This window comes from Miniopterus natalensis, chromosome 6 (genome assembly GCF_054644295.1).
Source record: "Miniopterus natalensis isolate mMinNat1 chromosome 6, mMinNat1.hap1, whole genome shotgun sequence".
NCBI lineage: Eukaryota > Metazoa > Chordata > Mammalia > Chiroptera > Miniopteridae > Miniopterus > Miniopterus natalensis.
Window position 1 is genome coordinate 58,502,868 of NC_142086.1, and position 21,041 is coordinate 58,523,908.

The following is a 21,041-nucleotide window of genomic DNA, read 5'->3' on the forward strand; positions in this document are numbered from 1 at the left end:
TTACTGATTCATGTTCATATGTGTTTTGGCAAAGAAAAGTGTCATGAAAAAAGTAACACATACATTGTGGGCAGAAAAACAGGCAAAGTGTCATCAAAACTAGAATTATAAAAAAAAGGCCCGCCCAAAAGCAAAGTCATTTTTCACTGGTAATAGTAAGAACCAAAAACAAACTGGCACTACCCATTTTTAAAATTAAGATTTCTATAAATAAAAAATAACTTACTTGTTCTCAAAAACAACTGTGAGGGAATCTTCATGAACATCTTTGATAAATCCCTGCAAAAAAACAAAAACATTATTAAAACATATCAATATTCAATTAAACATTATGTTAACTCTAAACGGCAACAGAAATATAAATATAGAGTACTGAAAAGAACACAGAGCTTACAATTGGGCAAATCTGGGCCTGATTTCCATCTCCATCATTTGTGAAATGTATGACACTGGAATTTACTTAAATTCTCTGAACCTCAGTTTTCACATAGTACTATAACCTACCTTGAAATTAGTAAAAAGCCTGAAACATCATAGGTATTAGTCAATACTCAAACTAAGTGAGGCAGTATTTAGTACTGTGACTTATAGTTCAGGCTCTAGTGTCAGGCAGCCAAGATTCATATCCCAGGCACTATCACTTATACATTCTTGAGTGAGGGATCATGTAAAATAATGCTTACCACAATTTATTACAAATATTAGTTATAAATATTAAATCAGAACCCACCTTTAATAAAAGACAAGACTACATTTTGAATACTAACCTTACCATTAACCTAATCTTATTTTTCCTACAAATTTCTCTCCCTCTTTTGCTTAAAAAAAATTGGGCTATAGTGAGTACATTACTTCAAAACCATTTTGGAATGAATATAAGTAGATTCTCAATAAAAACCACTAGTAATTTTCTAGCCTTAAAATTATCATTTGATGAATACAGCTGAACGAAACCAACCATAGGACCTAACATACTCAAGAAAGCAAAGGACTTGGGTGTAGAACAACTGCTGTTCAAATCTTGGGCTCTACCACTATGTAACCATGGGCAAACAGTCCTTGGCACCTGTATGATTAAAACTGACATTAAATGACACTTTATATTTCTGTCAATCAAAACTTGAAAGTTCTCAACCTTAACACTTTGAAACACTAGGTAATTAAAATATTTTTCTAAAACCAAGATCACACTAAACTCCAGAAAATGCACTCAAACCTAGCTAAATAAACACACACATTGTCAGTACCTGGTTAAAACATGGCAGAAATGAACATATGTTTACCTCATCTCCCTATCAGAAGTCCATTAAATAATACTAAGAAGATTTTTACGCATAAACCCATACACACAAAAAAAAGAAAAAACTGCAACAAAATTTGAGAAATTCACTGAACAGAAGTAAACTAATTTTAAAGAAAAAGCAACTATTAATATTTAAGTACTATAACTTCGACATTATTCTAAGCAAATTAGCAAATCAAAGACTATGAAACAAACTGGCAGTGGAAAAACCAAAAAGCAAGATAATGAGCAATGCCATCACCGCAAAAAATCTTTGGAACTTGGAGAAGAGGAAAACAGATGGGGCTGAAAATAAAATCATTACATTTTCTTTAATAATATAGAAATCACCAATCACAGAATGTAGGTAACTCCTCTCTCAGTGCCTTCCTTCCACATTTGCTACTCAATTACATGATCTGTAATTTGACCCTGATCTCTCTCCAGCTTTAAAGGCCTATAACCTGATTTGTGTGCTATGGGTTATTCCAATGCAAACATCCTCTTGTGAGGCCTAAAACTCAGGACATAGCAAGTCCTAGAATAGCATTCTCATTTTAACACTAAGGAGAAAGAAAAAAAGTTGATTCCTGTCCAGGGCCACTCCTGTGTGGAGCTGGCCCATTCACCCCGTATCTATGTAGGTTTTCTCTATGTACTCTACTTTCCTGCCACATCCTGAAGATGTGCACATGAGGTGAAATTGTCCCAGTCTGAGTGTGTGTGGGTGAATATGAGTGCCCTGTGATGGAAGGGCGTCCTGTCTAGGGCTGGTTCATGCTTTGCACCCTGAGTTGCCAGGATAGGCTCCAGACTCTCCTTAACCCTGAACTGGAAAAAGCAGGTTAGAAAATTATCTTGTTTTTATTAACCTTTATTAACTGTCTGTATAGCTCACATTTATTTCAATGTTTAATATTAAATGTGTTTTGAATCTTTATTTAGAAGTCTGGTGAGGTTTTTGTGATCAGAAATATGCTTTAGGAACTTAACTCGTTTATCAATTAGCCTATGGTAAAATTGATTTTGTTATAGGTAGTTTTGCTTCAAGTCACAGTTTCCAAGACCCTTTGGATAACATTAAGTGAGGATTTACAGTACTTTCAAGAGTGCTATCATAGTTCCTGTCTTGCAATTCTGTACAAATTTTTTTATTCCTCTCTCTCCTCCCAAAGCTAAAAATTAACAATTGCCATTCTAGTACAAGCTGGGATTATCTGACCATACTATAATAATGAAATCCCGGCCTGTTTCTCTATTCCTAGTAGTTCATCCACACATCTACTTTCAGCTAATGTTTTTGGTTGGCACTTTCAGAGTTATGTTAGCAGCATATCTATCTATATTATACCCTTGCCATTTCTAAATGATATTATCAGAAACCGAATTTTCAAGTTCATGAATATTAGAGTAAAATGTATCCTGCAGTCAAAAGTCAGTCATACTTTCAGCTTTCACTAATGTTTTCTAGTCCTTCCCAACTTTCAGAATTTGGAATGTTTTGTTATATCAATCCTTATATCATTTCTGTATAATTTATACAGTGGATTAGTTCAAATCAGAACTCCAAGTCACTGGGAAATTCCACTCTCCATTATAATAAAATCCTTTTCTTCTATATAAAAATCAGTGCTTATGCCTCTCCCCACTCAATTCCCACTTTACTTCCAGCAAGTCAGCAATTAGCTTTGTTTGGGTGCACATTTTTCAAAAACTTAAAAAAATAAAATAAAGCTCTGGATACCTACTTTTATTGCTTAAATCCTTTAGGCATAAGATTAAATGGGTTAAGGACCTGACAACCTGTCTTTAAAGTGCATTTGGACTGTAGTGAACAGTTAGGAAATATGTTCTATCCCCAAAAACTAGATGCTAAGGATAAGGTACTTATAGTGGCCAGAACTCCATTAAATTATGTCCATTTGATGCAGGACAAAGTCAATACTTTTCAAGTCATTTTTGTACTCTCCAAGTCACCAGAATAATGGTGGGTCCTTTATACTCAAGAGACATAAAATGGCAGGGTTAGGTGTTTGCCAAAATCTTTGAGTCAAGAGTCACCAAATAATAACGGCCACATTTGTCTGCACACAGCATGGGGGAGGTGGCTTTATGACTTTATGTCTCCATAACTTTGTCTTCCTTGTGGTACTCTAACCTCCAACTTTTGGGGATTTTGTCTCTCCCTATTCACCCTCATCTGGTCCAGGAACATATTTCTCAGAACAGTACATCTCACATCTTTCATCTTCGCATACATATGTGGACATGAAAGATTCCAAGGCATCTTTATAAAATGGTCCCTTAATTTGTTCATTCACAACAGTCCAAAATGCCTAATTTGAAACTCTTAACTATAATTTAAACAATCATTAGTAAGTAAAACAAGACACTGTAACACATCTTATGTGTCATCAAAATACCTTAGACGTTCTCCCATAAGAAATAAACAGAGCATCTAATAGTAAAATCCCAGGAATGTCATAAATTATGTGTAGATTGGGGGTAAGGGAGGAGATGAAGGGAACAGCAGAATTCCATAAGCAGTGGAAGCACTATTTTAAGAAATTCTTTTTCAAATGCAATCTAGCCTAAAATAAAAAAATTTTAAAACTCAAAGATTCAATAACTTATTGGAAAGTTAACCAATAATCAGCTTTCTAGATAAAAACAGCTAGAAAATAAAATACAAAAATATTCTAAGAGCATCTAAAAAATAAAACCCTAGAAATGTCCTCAACAAAAAAAATATACAGAATGTACAGAAATCTTTGAAACTTTACAAATGAATATAAATAGAATATATAGGAAAATGTAAACCCCATCACATTCTTTTTGGGGGGGGGGTCTTGATACTGTAAAAAATTAAATATACCCCTAAATGGGATACCATTAATATCCTAGGGGAGTATATGATTCTGTTGGAGGCAAAGGGGTTACTCTTAATAAAATTACACCAGAGTATATCTTAAAAACAAACAAGTAAGTATTCAGAAATTAATCTTTTAAATGGGAGTAGGGGGTAACTACCCCTACCCAAATATTAAAGTTTACTTTAAAGCTATAATAATCAAAACAAAAAAAGACAGGCGCAGATTCCAAAAACAGGCCTAAATCACTTAGGAATTTACAAATAAGAGAACTCAATGGATTATTTTTAAATAGTATTGGGACAGGTACATAAATATTAAGGAAAAAGAAAATGTATTTCACCAAAAATCAATAGATAAAAGTTTCAAACTTTTTTAAATCAATAAAGATTCTAGGAGAAAGCACAAGTAAGCAAACTATATCACATACAACGAAAGAAAAAGAAAGTGAAACAACAAACAACAGAGTTAAATTCCCAATTTATAATATTCTCAGGCAAGATAGTAAGAACAAGCTGAACAAGCTGATAAAAATGAGCATGAACCATGTGAATGGGCAATTCACAAAAAAATAAGTTGTAATTTTAACAATATATAAATCCTCTTTAAAGTGTTACATACACATTTACTACAATTTGTTTTGACCTTTGTTTTTCTCTTCCCACTTTATATCTTGTGGATCCTTTCTCATCAGAATATAAAAATCAATTTCATTTTTTGAACATTTGCATAAGGTATATGACAATTTTGAGTTGGGAGCTTTAATGGCCTGTGGAAAGAACAAGGAGCACAGGATATCTGCTTAATAAAAGAAGAGATTTTTGAAGTTCTAGAACACCACAACTGAAAAACAGGTTTTTCAATTGGTAAGTACTCACGGGGAAGAAAATCCTACTGGTTAAACAGAACGCAAGATGGTATGAGTGTATTTCAGGAATTCAAAGACTGAGATATATAGTCAAAAAGAAGAGGTGAATTATGGAACCCAGCTAATGACTCTGAAGATGGACAAAATTTCTTTTATAGACCTTCCAAATCCCTCATATTAGAGAAAAGGAGTTGAAACCATATACATATACATAACCCCAAAATTTCACTCCCTAGGAGGTTATAATTACTGAATTTAGAACCTCATCTTCTGTCTGGAGCTCTTTTCATTAAATCATTATCAATCAGACGATAAAATGCTTTTGCTGATTTACAGTTTTAAACTCCAAAAGGTTAAGTCTGGTAGCAATACTAATGTGAATAAAGCACCTTTCCTAAAAAGCCTATTTAAGGCAAAGTTCCAGGACAAAACATAAAAATCTAGTTCACGCCCAGCTTGAGTGGCTCGGCAGTTGAGTGTTGGTCAACCTATGATCCAGGAGATCACGGTTCAATTCCCAGTCAGGGCACATGCTCGGGTTTCGGGCTCGATCCCCAGTAGGGGACATGCAGGAGGCAGCTGGTCAGTGACTCTCTCATCATTGATGTTTCTATCTCTCTCCCTCTCCCTTCCTCTCTCTGAAATCAATAAAGACATTAAAAAAAACACACACACACACACAAAAAACTAGTTCACAACTAGAAAGGCAGCTATCTTGTCCAAATCATAAATGCAAGTTGAAATAAAATTTTAAGTTTAAAGCGCAGGTCAATTTATCAGAGACTTTGCTTGCTGTGGCTTAGAAATCTAGAGATGCATGAATCCCTTTGAGAACATTCCCACTAAATTCATTAAGACTACTATATCATCGTAGTCTAGAAAAAGTACCTGGACTGCAAAGTAATTATCATTTCAAATTCACCTATTACTTTAGATTTTTTAAAAAATCCACTGATGTCTTACAATTGCACTTCATTACAACCTTAAATTTACATTCCTTATAAAAGGGAAACAGAAACTTTAAAACCTTAATACTCAGCAAACTATGAACAGAAACCAGACAGCATAAGTCCTCAACGATAGTGTAGAAGCCCAGATCCAAAAACTCAAGATTTATATCCTAAAGTTGTAACTCTTTCATAAATTTCAAAATTCTTCTTAGAAGAGTTTGCTGACTGCCAATACCCTGAGCAAGAAATAGTACCATCTTGCTAAATGGAGAGTAGGTTTTGAATGACTCCAATCTCAAGTGGTAAAAGCAAGGGATCCATCAGGAATCAAACTTCTACTCTAGTTCACATTTATTCTCTTAAGCAAGCAAAAAGTTCTCACACTCACAACTGATCAAGTATTCTTATATAATTTAAAATTCACTCCAGCTTTGATACTTCTTTCAGTTTTACTTCCTAAAGTCTTTCTCAGGATCACTGTTGTGAAATTTAGAGATTTTATTTTTCCATTTATTTGGCACAACAGTGAAACAACATTTTTTACCGCCTTCTCCAAATACTGCAATTGATGTCTTAATTACTGAAGCAAACATGATTAAACACTGTAGTCTAAAAGTAACCGATCAGAACAAATTCTCTATATATCAGATCCTATAGGCCTATATGACTGAGTTAAGTCTACACTTTCGCCAACTACATCAGGTAAAGTTTACTGCTGTGGATAAATGTAATTACAAAAACATAACCCATGAAAAAAGGAAAAGTTAATAGCATAATTTATGCAAAATTTGCCTCAGGTTTTTCCACAATCGATTTATCACCTGTTACCCTTTGATCAATTATCAGTTTATTTACTGATTCATCCTCTGAACCCAGCCTACCTTCCCAGCCCATCAATTCTAACGATTTAACATCTCTGAAATTAGGATGCTTCTTACAATTGATGGATAGCATCTTAGAATAGCTGATAGCCACTGATAGTCAGGAGATTAAGTACGCATAAATGTCACTGTTTAAGCACGCTCAAAGCCCTGGCAGGGAGGTCAACTGGTTAGAGCATCAAAATTTCAGGTGTGATCCCCAGCCATGGCACATACAAGAATCAACCAATAAATGCATAAATAAGTAGAACAAATCGATGCTTCTCTCTCCCCCTTCCTCTTTCTCTAAAAAAAAAAAAAAGGTAAGTATGCTCAAATTTGGTTTGTTTGCAATTTTCTTTGACACTTGACTGGAACACCTAGACATTTCATTCAGCAAACCAATAAAGGACCATTTTAGGAAAGACTGAGGTTTCTTACCAGAAGGTTGTTCTGCTGACACCTTCTGATAAAATCAAGAAAGCACCAGCACCAAAGCTTGCAGAGTGGGTGAAAATTCTTGGAAGAAAATCCTGGAGATAATAGAGGAAAGCTCTTTTAAAGTTTGCTTGCAACATCAATGCTCTCCATGGCACTGAGGAAGATACTGTGAGAAGAAACACTATCACCTGACTGTGAAGCTGTTTTCACCAATTTAAATTTTACTGGTTTAAATTTAAATGCTTATATTTTCCATTTTTTGTATGCAGGTGTTTAAAGATGACCTTTCAATAAGTACACAACAAGAATTCTAAAAGATAAAGAAAACTACCACTCAGATTAATTGGCAACATTTCCTCAGTGCCTCACAACTGATGCTATTTTTGATACAATGAAATTGTATGGATCTTCCACTAACTTCCCAAATCAATATATGGAAAAATAACCTATTACTTGGACTCTAAACCCAACTTCCAACTAGAGGCATCTCTACCTTTGGCTTACTTAGTTTGTTTGCAATTTTCACCTCAAATCACATGCCAACAATCAGAATCATCTATTGTCCTACTTTGCACTCTACACATGCATGATCCAATTTACAGGATAAAAAAAAAAAAAAGAAAATTGAATAAAGCAAACAATTATTTCTTAAAAACAGGGCTCTAAGAGAATACAGCCCAATCATTATAAAGCAAACAATTATTTCTTAAAAACAGGGCTCTAAGAGAATACAGCCCAATCATTAAGGCATTCATTGTCCATAATAAGTTAATCTCTCCCATGCATCTAGAATAGCACTAGCTATGCACCATCCTTGAAAATTTGAGAAAATAGTGTTTTATAATTCAGATGAGAAACTCTATTAGGTTGAGAAAACTAACTTAGGGGGTCCCAGATGCAAGTGATCATCACAACCTAAGCAATCTTATATATGAGAGTCTCAATTAGGAAACAGTTGAAGAATCTTAAACTAAGGTATTCCCAGGCACTCCAAGGTGTGTCAGAAGTACTTAAAGCTACTCCTCTCCTCCCCATAAATACCATGGTAAATCTTCCTGGAGCTTTTATGTCACATAATTTAAATAATTTATAATAAAACATTATGTTTCTGAACTATGTATACAGTTAGCACATATAAAAAGAACGCATATCAATAGGGAAAGGGGGAAAAAACCTCTTATTACAGACACTATGGTATAGTGGGGGTTTCACTATTAAGATTGGGCTCAGATCCACTCACTATCTATGATGTGGTAGGTAAAACAAGAGAGAAGGCCCAGGGCAGTAAGATAAGGAAAATAAAGACCTAACTTCATTTGCCCAAAAAGCAAATCACAGTGTCCCCTTTTGGGGACTGTATGGTCTTCTCAGAGCACCCAAGAGATTTTTGGAGCAATTCTTAGGAGGTTCTACAAACCCTGAAAAGAACCCAGCTTTCCTGGAGTTGGACATCCTCCTCCCATCCCAATCCTAGAAGTGAGGAAGACTTGGCTGAAGAGAGCAAATATCCAATTCCCCTACATGCCAAAAAAAAAAAGTTTAAAACAGGTTATTTAATACATGGTGCCTATAAATATTCAAAAATAAATCTTGATGTAGAAAATATAAAATGAATGAATGAAACACTACAGGAAAACCTAAGAAATTTTATGTATAATCTGAACAAAGGCTGTCTTAATCAAGACTGGAAACCCTGAAGCCTTAACAGGGAAAAAGTAGTTCAGTATATAAAAAAATAGAAGTTCTCTGTGGCCAGGGATACCAGAATGTCAACAGATAATAAATGTGGAAGGGCACTCTTACAATAAATGACTCTTAAGCAATCTCAAAAAGGGAAAAATGACATCCCAACAAGCAAATGGGTAAATGACGGCAACTTATGGAAAAGTAAATCAAGTGGCCAATAAATATTAAAATTCACAAGTGGGGATCTGTAAGTGAAAGTTCCAATGAGATAACCCTTTATATCCACCAGGCAAAAATTAAAGATCATACAACCCATTCCCAGCAAAGACGTAAAGAAAAGAGTTGACAGTCATCAATGGAAGAAAAAGAAGTGTTAAGACTTTTGGAAAGTAATCTGTTAACCTTTATTAGAGTTTAAAAAAAAAGTTCCCTTCCACCAAGCTATCCCACTCTTTGAACTCTATCCAATGGAAACAAATATGTGGAGTAGCAAAAAAAAAAATGAGAACCAAGTATCTAGTAATTGGGGAATGGCTGGGTTTCAAGGTAATTCTTACTGTGAAACATTACATAACAATTAAAAAAAAATTACATTCCATACTATGCAGCTGTAAAGAAGAATGGCCTCGTGCCCTTTGGGACAGTACAGATGGACCTGGAGAATATAATGAAAAGCGAAATAAGCCAGGCAGAGAAAGACAAGCATCACATGATCTCACTTATATGTGGAATCTAAAGAACTTAATAACTGATGAGCAGAATAGATTCAATGACATGGAAGCATGGATCAGACTGACGAATATCAGAGGGACAGAGGAGGGCGGGTGGGTGGAGAGGGAGAGATTAACCAAAAAATTTATATCCTTATATGCACAACCCTAGGACATGGACAATGGGGTGGAGGGGGAGTGGGGAGGGGGGTGGGAAAGGGTGGAATGGGTCATTGGGGAGAAAATAAACAAAAATATACACACACAAAAAATAAAATAAAAATTACATTCCAAGTGAAAATAGCCAAGATGTAGATTATCTTATTTTTATAGAGCAGTATGGGAAAAACCTACATTAGTATCTGAATGTGTACCTATATACCATTCTACTGAATATGAAGAAAAATCAGGTATGATGTATACTTGGCTATAAATGGGTTACCTAAAATGAAATGGAGGAAAAGAAGAGATCAAGTGGTGAAAGGAAGCCAAGAGGAGGAAAAAACGGGGCAGGGGGAGGGGGGGGGAGGATTACCATAAAGGAATATGTATGTGTAAAACTATACGTATGTATATGCATGTATGAATTTTTTTTAAAGAGTCAAGATATATCTTAAAACACTTTGTAAACCAGCACTTTTTCCATACAGACATATAATCACTTCTCACATCTTTTTAATTTTTCCATGCCTAGGGATCTCAAATCTACTTTCTAAGTAACAAACTTGTTTGTTCGATGTTTATAGCACCTAAAAGATCTAAATTGTAATTTGATTCCAGTAACAAGTAAAACATTCAAGACTGCTAATGCAATTTTTTTAAAAAAAGTCTTAACTTCACCAGATAACTGATTCAAACTTTCATGCTATGTCTAATTCCCCTCTTCTCTAGATTATATCTGTATATGGTCTAATTTGTATAGGAAACACTTTATGCTTTCACGGTGCCAATGAGTATGCTTTCCTGATTCGCCATAACATCTACAATGGTGCAGTCAAAAAAGGACACTGGAGTCTGTTTCTCAGCTGCATGTGCACTGGCTGCCTTGACCTGGTCCTTACATGTGAAAATAAGCATGTTCCTCCTGTCAGGAAGACTGTGGGTGTTTCTGGTTACTGAGAGCTGAATGTAACCCCTCAATATATTTTCAATTGTTTGACTGGATGTGATTAAAAGTACATGTATTTTTCTTGGTAAAATGAACACTTCTGCAGGTATTTCATAAAAATATTTTATTAACTGTTTTCTCAGCTGTTGTATGCTACCAAATATTGTTTTTCATTTCCTGAGAAAATATATTAAAATGTCCCATTACAATTATGGATTTTCAAATAAACTTTGCAAATCTCCCCAAAAAATTTTTTTAAAAAAAAGTAACTTCAAACAATACCTTTTTAAAAGGCCCAGAAACCAATCTACAAATAGAAATTATTTTAAATCAATGGACACATGCTCTACAAATAAAAAAATCTGCAAACTTACTAATTACATTATACATTACAGAAATTATTACATCATTACGGAATAAGTTCTATTAAGGAAAAAAGTTATTCAAGGCAAACCATCAGCATTCCTTCGTATTGAACATTTAAGTATTCTAAATAAAAGAATGACGATGAAGATATGAATATTTCCTAAGAATGCATAAGTATCTACTAATGCTTGCATACCAGTAAGGTTCTTGGCTTGTTAATTTCACAAGTTTGTAACATCCAACAGTTCTCCAAACGGTCGCCCAAAACTATTATGATTTTCCTATTCCAAAGAGTTGAAGTTCCCCACACTTCTCTCTGTATGCATAAAGTTCTGTTACAATATCTGAACTTGACCAGAATCAATACATAACCCCTAAAAAAAGTCAATTTAAGTTCAGTTGAATCAAAATTAAAAGTGACAAAGTTAGCTTTGTATACATGCTATGTTATACTAAGATTAATAAATCAGAGTATGTTCAAAAACCAAGAATAACTAATTCATTTGTTCATTCAATATGTACTGAAGGCCTACTATGTACTAAGTACACACAACAAGTTACTGGAAAATCTAAGACTTGAAAATAACCTGAAAAACTATAAAACCAAAAATTTGTAACATGGGAAAGAAAGAAGTTTTAATATGACTAATTATCCTGAAGAAGTATTGCCAGGGGGATGCATGTTCCTTTGCCAACAATACCTATAAATTCCATTAGTTATTACTGGGGGAGATCTCTATTCATCTTCCCAAAAAGCTAAGCAGAAAGTGCTAAGGCTAGAGTATGAGAGACAAAACAACTGATATTTAACTCAGATTTAATGCTGGTTCAATTCTGCCATGCTTTCGGCCTCTTTAATGTAAGCACAAATAAATTAAAGGGATTGTCATACATGTAAATATACATGTCCAGACTAACAAAGCAATGCATTACATTGCTTTTATTTTAGTTGAGCTATTTTTTATATTTTTTTGGTCCTAGTAAATTTAACAACCATCAAAACAGTTTCTTACTATTTGCTAAAGATCTGGCAAGGGATCTTCTAAAGCCTTTCGATACTCAAAAATACTAGATGGCATAGACCACAGTCAATAATACTGCAATAACTATGTATGGTGTCAGATGAGCACTAGACTTTTGGGGGTTATCACTTCAGAAGGTATGTAAATGTCTAATCACTATTGTACACCTGTAACTAATATAATATTGTACATCAACTGTAATTGGAAAATAAATTTTTTTAAAAAGCTCTGGCACCCTCAAAAAATATGCTGTGTGGTATGATTACCACCAAGAAGTGCCACATTATAAAAGTTTCCTACTATATATGCATATGTAAAATATCTCAAGTATTTTCCCAAATACCTTACATAATATAACGCTAATAATTGATGATATAAATGTGTGGTTATAACCAACAATTATAATTTAAGATATATATAAGCTATATATCTAGTTTTAAAATTTCTAGTACCCATATTAAAATAAAAACAGGTACAATTTTAATTTTATTTAATCCAATACATTGAAAATATTTCAACATGTAATCAGTATTTTTATATTATGATGTATATGCTTTTTTTCATACTAAGTCTCTGAAATCCAGTATGGATTTTACACTTAAAGCACATCTCAACTCAGATTAGCACATTCCAGTCCCATGGCTAATGACTACCATATTGTATAAGAGTAGATTTTAGTAAAGTGAAGACATAGCTCAAATCATTTCTCCAGGAATCCTCCCAATTCAGTCCTCTTGACTTCCATTGTATTAATTAGTAGTAATTTATAACTAATAATAACTTGATAAACCATACACTTGTACATCAAAAAAAAACCACATACTATAATGATTAAAGACATCATCCTCTCTAGAGTCTGAGAGAACGGTCTGAATCTTGAATCAGCCTCCTATTAATACTATGGGCCTACATTCACTTACAGCCTCAGTTTCCTCAACTGATGGTAACACTATCTCCCCTTCACTGTGATCAAAAGGACTTAATGAGGTAAATTCATATACAGTACCTGCAACATCTAATAATCTGCATGCTCAATAAATAACAGCTGTTATTGTTGTTAGAACTAAATGTGAAAAGAACCTAGCAGATTCCACCACTAGAAAAACTGTGTTAGAGGATATCCAACTGTCTCATACCACAAATGAAAAGAAATTAAGCTCTGACAAGCAGCCAGTACAAGAATTAGGAGTCAGACATAGAAGATGAAAGGCATATTGCTCTTCCCACTAAAAACACACACACACTAGTTTGCTACAACCTTAACATTGTGGTAGAGAACTCACTTCTAGAGTTACTATCCCGGCAAGTGTCTGCCCAGTGTTCCTAACTTAAAATGTATGTTCATTACCCTCAAATTTCCTTTGAGGAATACTAAGCTCAACTAGGCAACTGAAAGTGATAAACCCTAGAGTTAAATCTCACTTCAGCTACAGTGAAACCTTGAACAAGTTAATCATGTCAGTTTCCTAAAATGTAAAATGGGGATGATACCACATACCTCATGGAATCCTTGAGAAAAAAACCAGGAAATACACGTATAAGTGACACAGAGTATCTAGCAAGTAACAGGCACTCAAAACTATTACCAATTAATTCACAAATATGATGTTGGAAATATACTGCTGGAAAAAAGTAATGGGAAAAAATATGCTTTCCGTAAGTATAAAAGGCCAAGGCCTTGGCAATGTATCTCTAGGTAGGTAGATTGTTTTATTCATTTGTTTTCAGAGTTTTCATAATCATGTTGTTCTTGTAATACAAAAACAAAACTACAGGAAAGGTAAATTTTTAAAAATTGTTAATTGGACCTTTCATTTAGTTAAATCTTAGCTCTTTTCCATTTTTATAACAATCGCATTTTAAAACACATAAAACTAAATATTATACTTGAAATATCTGGAATTGTATGTTTTTAATTTAACAATGTCCCTAATATTAAGACAGCCAGCATCTTTTCCTCAATTACTAATCTCTCCACAAAGAAATCAACACAATACTAACTGTGAAGTCATTACACTCTCAGAACACAACTCCTTTTCTATAACTCCACAGGTCATCATCACAGTGATAATAAACCTGCATAACTTAATTACTATCAAATTTCATTTAATATTAATTAAGCTACGATAAGATTTTGGAAATATTATACTTTAAAATTTGTTTTGTAGTCAATTACATAGTCAAAGAAAAAAATCACAGAGCTCTAAAAGTAGTTCAATTTTCTATAGAGAAGGCCTAATATTTCATTCAACCATCTTAGAAATTACACATTTCCTTGGAACACTATGGAAACCTTCCTCTGCATGAGCCAGAAATTGACTGACTTTCAACTTCAATAATCACAGATTACAAATTCAGCCACACAACTTTTAAAAAAGAGGAGGTATCTTAAATGGCTAGTAGTATAAACCCTAAAATGCCACACTCCAGGTAGAAAAGGCTATAAAAGCCAATTTTTACATAAAATGGAATCCCCTATCAAGTATTTAATGAACATTTCTCCCATTTGTTCCAATCCCCATAGATTCATAGGGCTGCAAACAGGAACGTATCAAGTTTTCTCTCTTTAACTACAGATCCACTGTTAGGTTATAAAAAGCAAGATACAGCCCTGGCTACGGAGCTCAATTGGCGACAGCATAGTCCTGATACGCCATTTCAGGTTCAACCTCTGCTCAGGGCATATACAAGCAACCAATGAATGAATAAGTAAGGGTAACAACAAATTGATGTTTCTGTTTCACTTTCTCTCCCCTCCCCCCCAAAAAGGCAAGATAGGAACTTGCTTTCATTTATGTTAATATTTAATATTTTGGGGGGAATAAAAAAGACTATCCCAACTTTTGGTTAAATCTTCAATTTTTCACTGATTCCAATTAATTTGTGAAATGAAGTTCCAGGAGAAAACCTTTCATTAATGTCTACAGAGCACTGCCTCAAGGCATGATGATATTTGGCTACTAATCCCATGACTGAAATTCTTCACTGGCAATTCACATTTAGAGCCAAGTGAGCATATGGAAGGAAGGAGAGAAAAAAAGAAGGAAAATCAAACACCTGTACATTGAAAAAAACTGAAAGAAAAAATAAAACAAAATGATAGCTGTTATCAAAGCAATTTCTTTTTTAATAATTTTTTTTTATATATATCTTTATTGATTTCAGAGAGAGGAAAGGAGAGATAGAAACATCAATGATGAGAGAGTCACTGATCGAGCCCGCAACTCAGGCATGTGCCCTGACCGGGAATCGAACCCTGATCGCCTGATCCCAGGTTGACCCTCAACCACTGAGTCACGCCCGGCCGGGCTCAAGGCAATTTCTGATAGTTTTCAAAATTCCCTCACTAACCATGCACTATTTAAATTAGAAAAAATTACTTAAAATTGCTGCTATATTAAATGAAAGAAGACTCAAAATGCTACAAGGTATATGATTCTACACATTGGACATTCTGAAAAATGCAAAGTACGGGAATAAAAAACAACAAACCTAGGAGAGAGGTTGACTACAAAGTGGCATGAGGGAAATTTTTAGAATGGCAGAAATATTCTCTCTCTTCATCCTAGTTGTGGTTACACAACTGTGAGCATTTATCAAAGCTCATATAATTGTGTATCAAAAAAGGTGAATTCTACTATATGCAAATTAATCTCAATTCACATAGTTAAAATCCTTCACCTAACCATTCTCACTCTTCCAGAGTTCTTCAGACCAGTTTCCACAAAGCACATGTACAACTGGATTATGGCAAGGCATAAAATTCCAAATGTTCAAGTGCAATTATCTTAGTACATAAAAGTGTGGCTGGAGGGTCCTTCCCAACCTTTGCCAAAGAGCTACCTTACTTTGTTAGGTAACACTGAGCAATGGAGTCAAAGTCCAAATAGAATCAAGAAGATAGGTGGATAGGGACCAACAGTAAGTACTTCAGAGTTCCAAAATGGGGACATTTAACTTACTGTGACTTGATTTAAAAAGAAAAATACTGAGAAGTCAAAGTAAGATTGTAAACAGTCTTTACTAAAACTTTCAATGATCTTAAATGAGTTGTATAAAAAAAAAAATAAAAAATGAAGGCTATCAACATAAAGTATATTTAGCAAAAAATAAATGGTGTTCTACCATCTACATGCTGCAAAATAATTTAAGACAAAATAATCCTTTTCTAATTTCCAATATGACCAAAAAAAAGCATGCCTCCATTACACAAGAACTGTATAGCCAAATAGTGAGAATTTTACACTTTTCCAAGGGTGAGGGGGTGTTAATGCAAAAATGATGAAACTTATTTACACTTGATAGGAAAAGTATGGTAAGCCCATTCTTTGTGCATTGTGCCACAGCTGTGTCTGCAATCAGAGAAGGCAACCACTAGGTTTCAGTAAGAACAGAAGTCAATGAAATATCTACTCAAATTTTACTTAGGTCCTTTGACACCGAGCTTTTTTTTTAATCGATTGATTGATTTGAGAGAGAGGGGGGAAAACATCAATTCGTTGTTCCATTTATTTATGCATTCATTGGTTGATTCATGTGCCCTGACCCAGGATTGAACCTGCAACCTTGGCATGTTGGGAGGTCGCTCTAACCAACTTAGCTACCCAGCCAAGGCCCGTCTGACACCAAGTTTTAAACCTAGATTGCTAATGTAACTGGTCATGCATTAAAACTCCTTCCCATCAGACAATCACTGTTTTTACTTTATGTTGACCACCTAAGGAGATTCAAAGTTGTAAAAAGCTTAGGGAGATCCTTTAGATGCCAACTGTGATTTCCCACTATGCTATTACCACGTGACAGTTAAAATCAAAACCACATAGCTAATCAGTAAACTAGGAAAGAAAAAAGAAAAACCACACTTAGAAAATAGGAAATTCCGACCACCAAATAAAATAAAATCCCGTGGAATAGAAGGTATGCTAAAATGAAACGTAGTGAAAATACATTCTGCGTATGCACAATACTCCTGTACAAGGAGAAGGCGCCTTCATAAAAATAGCCAGGACTCTCAAACATTTGAGATGCTGGCTTAGTGAGATTGACTGACAGACAACAGCTGGGGAGGTTTTGTATTGATCTTGTAACCTCTTGGCATACTTTGGGAGAAAGGGAGAATCGGGAGACCGTTACAATGGAAGAACTAAACTGTAAGGATTTCATTTTGAGTTATGTGACCCCTACATTGGAAGCCCCTACTAAATTCTTCTACTCTCGAATTCGTCTTCCGTTTCCCAGCCCCGATTCCATCGTAATGAATCTCCTTCCTCCCGAAGGAAACAAACAAAAAAACCTCGTGGGGGGAAATAAAACAAACCTCAACACCTTCCAAAACCACTGGGTAACTGCTATAAAGAAACTGATCACCTCTCTACCTGCCTCCCTGATCCATTTCACATTTTAAACCATACTTTAAAGCCTGGAACTCTCTCGCCTTTTCTTCCGTAATAGAAGGGGCTCAGGCGCCGCCCTATTTCCCAGGCCGCAACAAGATTTCAACCCGCCACATTTCAAGGTTTCCTCGTTTTCTCTCTTCGATCCTAACCCTCAAATCCGTACTCGCTCTCCTTCAGACACTAAAGTTTATTAGCCCCAAACCCTAGTACAAAGGTGAATTCCTAAGATTCCGCGACGCCCCCCCCCAGGGGGTGGGGAGGGGTCGGAGCAGCCGGCCGCGGCGCTCCCGCCCGGCCCCGTCCGAGGGGCGGGAGAGCGGCTGCGACCACACAATCCCACCGCCTCCTTGCACGACTCCCCCACCCCGCCGCGCTCAGGCCTGCTCCCAGGGGGCTCCTCGCCGCCCGGCAGCGACTCGGCTTCTCTTCACCGGCCGGCCAAGGGCCGCACTAGCATCCAAGAAAAAGGTTCCTAAGTAGGAAAACGCAAGAGGTGTCCGACGTGTTGTTTCAAAACATAACGGAGCCCGGGCCCCCGAGACCGTTAAACCGCGGGTGAAGGGGGGAGAAGCAAAGAACCCAGCGGCCTCAGGCTTTGGTCTGGCCTCCCTTTTCGACCCCAAACCTCACTCTCCGGGGCCACCAACCCTCCCCCAAACCTGCTCCGGCCGCCAGAAGACCCGACAAAGCGGCAAGAGGGTACCTTGTAGAAAGCCCCGTTGGAGCCGCGAACCTCCACCGTCAGCTCCGCCATGTTGGAACCGCAAAGGCCGCTGGGAAGAGATTCTAGAAACTTTCCAACCAGCGGGGAGGCGGGGGGAGGGGCGTGAAGGAGGCGGGGGGAGGGGCGGGGAAACAGGGCGGGGACTGGAATCCCCGGCCCCACACCCCTGGGGTCTCACCGCGCCGCCCCGACTCTCCCAGTGAGAGCCCGCGACTCTTTACATCACCGGGCCTGGGCTCCGCCTGCGGCCGCCAACGCCCCGTTCTCTTCCCGGAACAATCGCCGACCTTTGTTGACCCGCCCCTACGTCCCCGCCCCCCAGCGCCCGCCGCTGGCCCGCCCGGGCCGGCGGGTGCCCGCAGCTGCCGGGGAATGAGCGACCCGGACGCAGCCCGCGCCTTTCATCCTGATTCCGCTACTCCCGGGAATCTTGCCCTACAACTTCTGGAAGCGCTGGTAGCCCTGGAGCCGCTGCCTCACCTAGGGAGAGCAACACGGGGGGCTCCAGTTGCCCACTGACAGACTTTTGAGGGGAGAAGAGAGCCTGAAAATGTACCTACTATCCGCTCCCAACTCTTTTAGCTTTTTTAAAAAAATCGGTGGCCTTCTCTTATGTCAGGTTCCACAGATCCACACCTGTGACACAGTTCGGCCGAGCCCTCTCCCCACCTGTTAGCACTTGAGCTGTGTAAAACTGATTTTCAGTTCAACGTAGATGTGTTCACAACCGGCAGCAGAGTTTAGGTGAAGACCCGTTGTTGGACGTGGTCGGGGGAACTTCTGGCAGAGCGGGGCCCACGGTTTCCCTGCTGCAATGCTTGCTACCTTCCACAGGTAGGATCAAAGCAGAAGCAACCTGCTTGGCTTGTCCACCAGAACCTGCAGCAATACCGTAAGCATTATCATGGAGGTACTTTGAATATTTTAACAACACTTAAACTCTTTCCCAAAGCAAGACCTTTAGAAATAATACTAGGACTCTTTTGTGGGTATGTTGTTATCATCACTTTGACAGGAAAATCTAAAAAAGGATGCTTTGCTGGCACTCTATACTCTCAAGGAAATGCTCACTAGCCCAGCCCTTCTGGGGGGTAGGGGGAGTCCTAAAAAAATGTACATAACATTGGATCAGCACTTCCACATCTCTAAAAGTTCAGAAAGAAAATGGTGACTGCAAAAGCACTCACTATTGTATTGCTATGTATAGAATGTTTTTAAAAATGTTCATCATTTTGAAGAAAGCAATCAAATTACCCATCAGTGAGTAACAGCCACCATTTAGAAAGGGCTTCATCTATCCAACAATTTATATACCATCCTATTATGATCCTTCAAAATTATAATGTTCTAGTTTGCTTTTTTTCTCCAACAGCCTTACTGATACATAATTCACCTACCATACTATTGATCTATTTAAACTGTACAAGTCAATAGTTTTTAGAATATTCACAGAGTGGTGCAACCACCATCACAATAAATTTTAGTACATTTTTCATCACTCAAAAAGAACCCCTGTACCTGTTGGTAGTCACTCCCCATTTCACCCCAAATCCCAGGGACAACCACTAATCTACTTTCTGACTCTATAGCCTTGCCTAGTCTAGACCATTCATATAAATGGAATCATACAATACGGGGTCTTTTATGACTGACTGCTTTCAGTTAGCATAATGTTTTCTAGGTTCATCCTTCTGTAGCATGTATCACTACTCATTCCTTTTTCATTGTCAAATATACCAGCATGTGAATATGCCACATCATTTTATTTATTCATCCTTTGATAGACATTTAGGTCCTTCCCACTTTTATGGCTACTAGGATTAATGCTGCTATTAAGAATCCTGTACAAGTTATTTTATAGACAAATGTATGTTTTCATTTCTCTTGGGCATATACCTAGAATTGGAATAGTTGGCTCATGTAGTAACTCCATGTTTAGCCTTTTGAGGAATTGCTAGACTCTTCCAAAGTGGCTTCACCATTTGCATTCCCACCAGCAATGTGTGAGGGTACTAGTTTTGCTTTATGGGTTTTTCTTTCTCCTTCTCTCCCTTCCCATGTCTCCCTCTCTCCCTTTTCCCCTCTCTCCCTCCTTATCTCTCTCTCTGTTTCAGCCTTCAATGTGAAACCAGACGCAGTGGGTCTGGGCTACAAGTTACTACTTTAGCCAATTAAGCAGACATAAGGTTGAATCATATATGAGTGTTTATTTCAATAATGCCAGCAGTATGGGAGAGCAGCAGGGTCATTCATATAAAATCTGCTCCCTCCACCCCCTGACCCCCGTAAGCCAGCTGTTTATGTTGGGTAGAAGGACAAAGATTACATGGAGAAGTAGGCAAAGGAATAAGATGGGTATAATGGATCGATTCAGGCTGGGGTTTTCCCAAAGGGGGGTTGCCTCCTGGACTCCAGTGTTTCAGGAACAGGTTGTTAATCTTTCCAAGATGATCATTACAAGGTTAACTCGCACTTCCTGGGGCCTACAACTCTCAGCCAGGTTAGAATGTGCTTTTGCTAATCAGAACAGAACAATTACATTTAACAGAGCATGATTAATATTTCTTCCCCCCCCCAATATTTCTTATAACCACAGCTAACAATCACTACTAACAGAGCATGATCAATATTTCTGCCACTAAAAAAATGTATTATTTTGTTTTGTTTCTCAATGTAAGTGATGCAATGTGAGGGCTGCTGAAGTTCCATTTGGACATAGGCCTAAGTATTCCATCTTATCTGAACTTGGAAAAATAAA

General features: G+C 36.9%; 1 protein-coding gene across 5 annotated transcripts in view; it reads right to left on the minus strand.

Moving 5' to 3' along the window:
• Positions 1-18,331, minus strand: part of FXR1 (FMR1 autosomal homolog 1) — a 56,486-nt gene extending 38,155 nt beyond the window's left edge. For all 5 annotated transcript variants that reach the window (XM_016218058.2, XM_016218057.2, XM_016218056.2 and 2 more), the window contains exons 1-2: positions 18,263-18,331; positions 227-279 (exon numbers count right to left, since the gene is read on the minus strand). In XM_016218058.2, the coding sequence (XP_016073544.1) occupies positions 227-279; positions 18,263-18,313 (104 nt within the window). In that variant the 5' untranslated portion in view covers positions 18,314-18,331. The remainder of the gene's footprint in view (positions 1-226; positions 280-18,262) is intronic.
• Between the last annotated feature and the right edge of the window lie 2,710 nt (positions 18,332-21,041).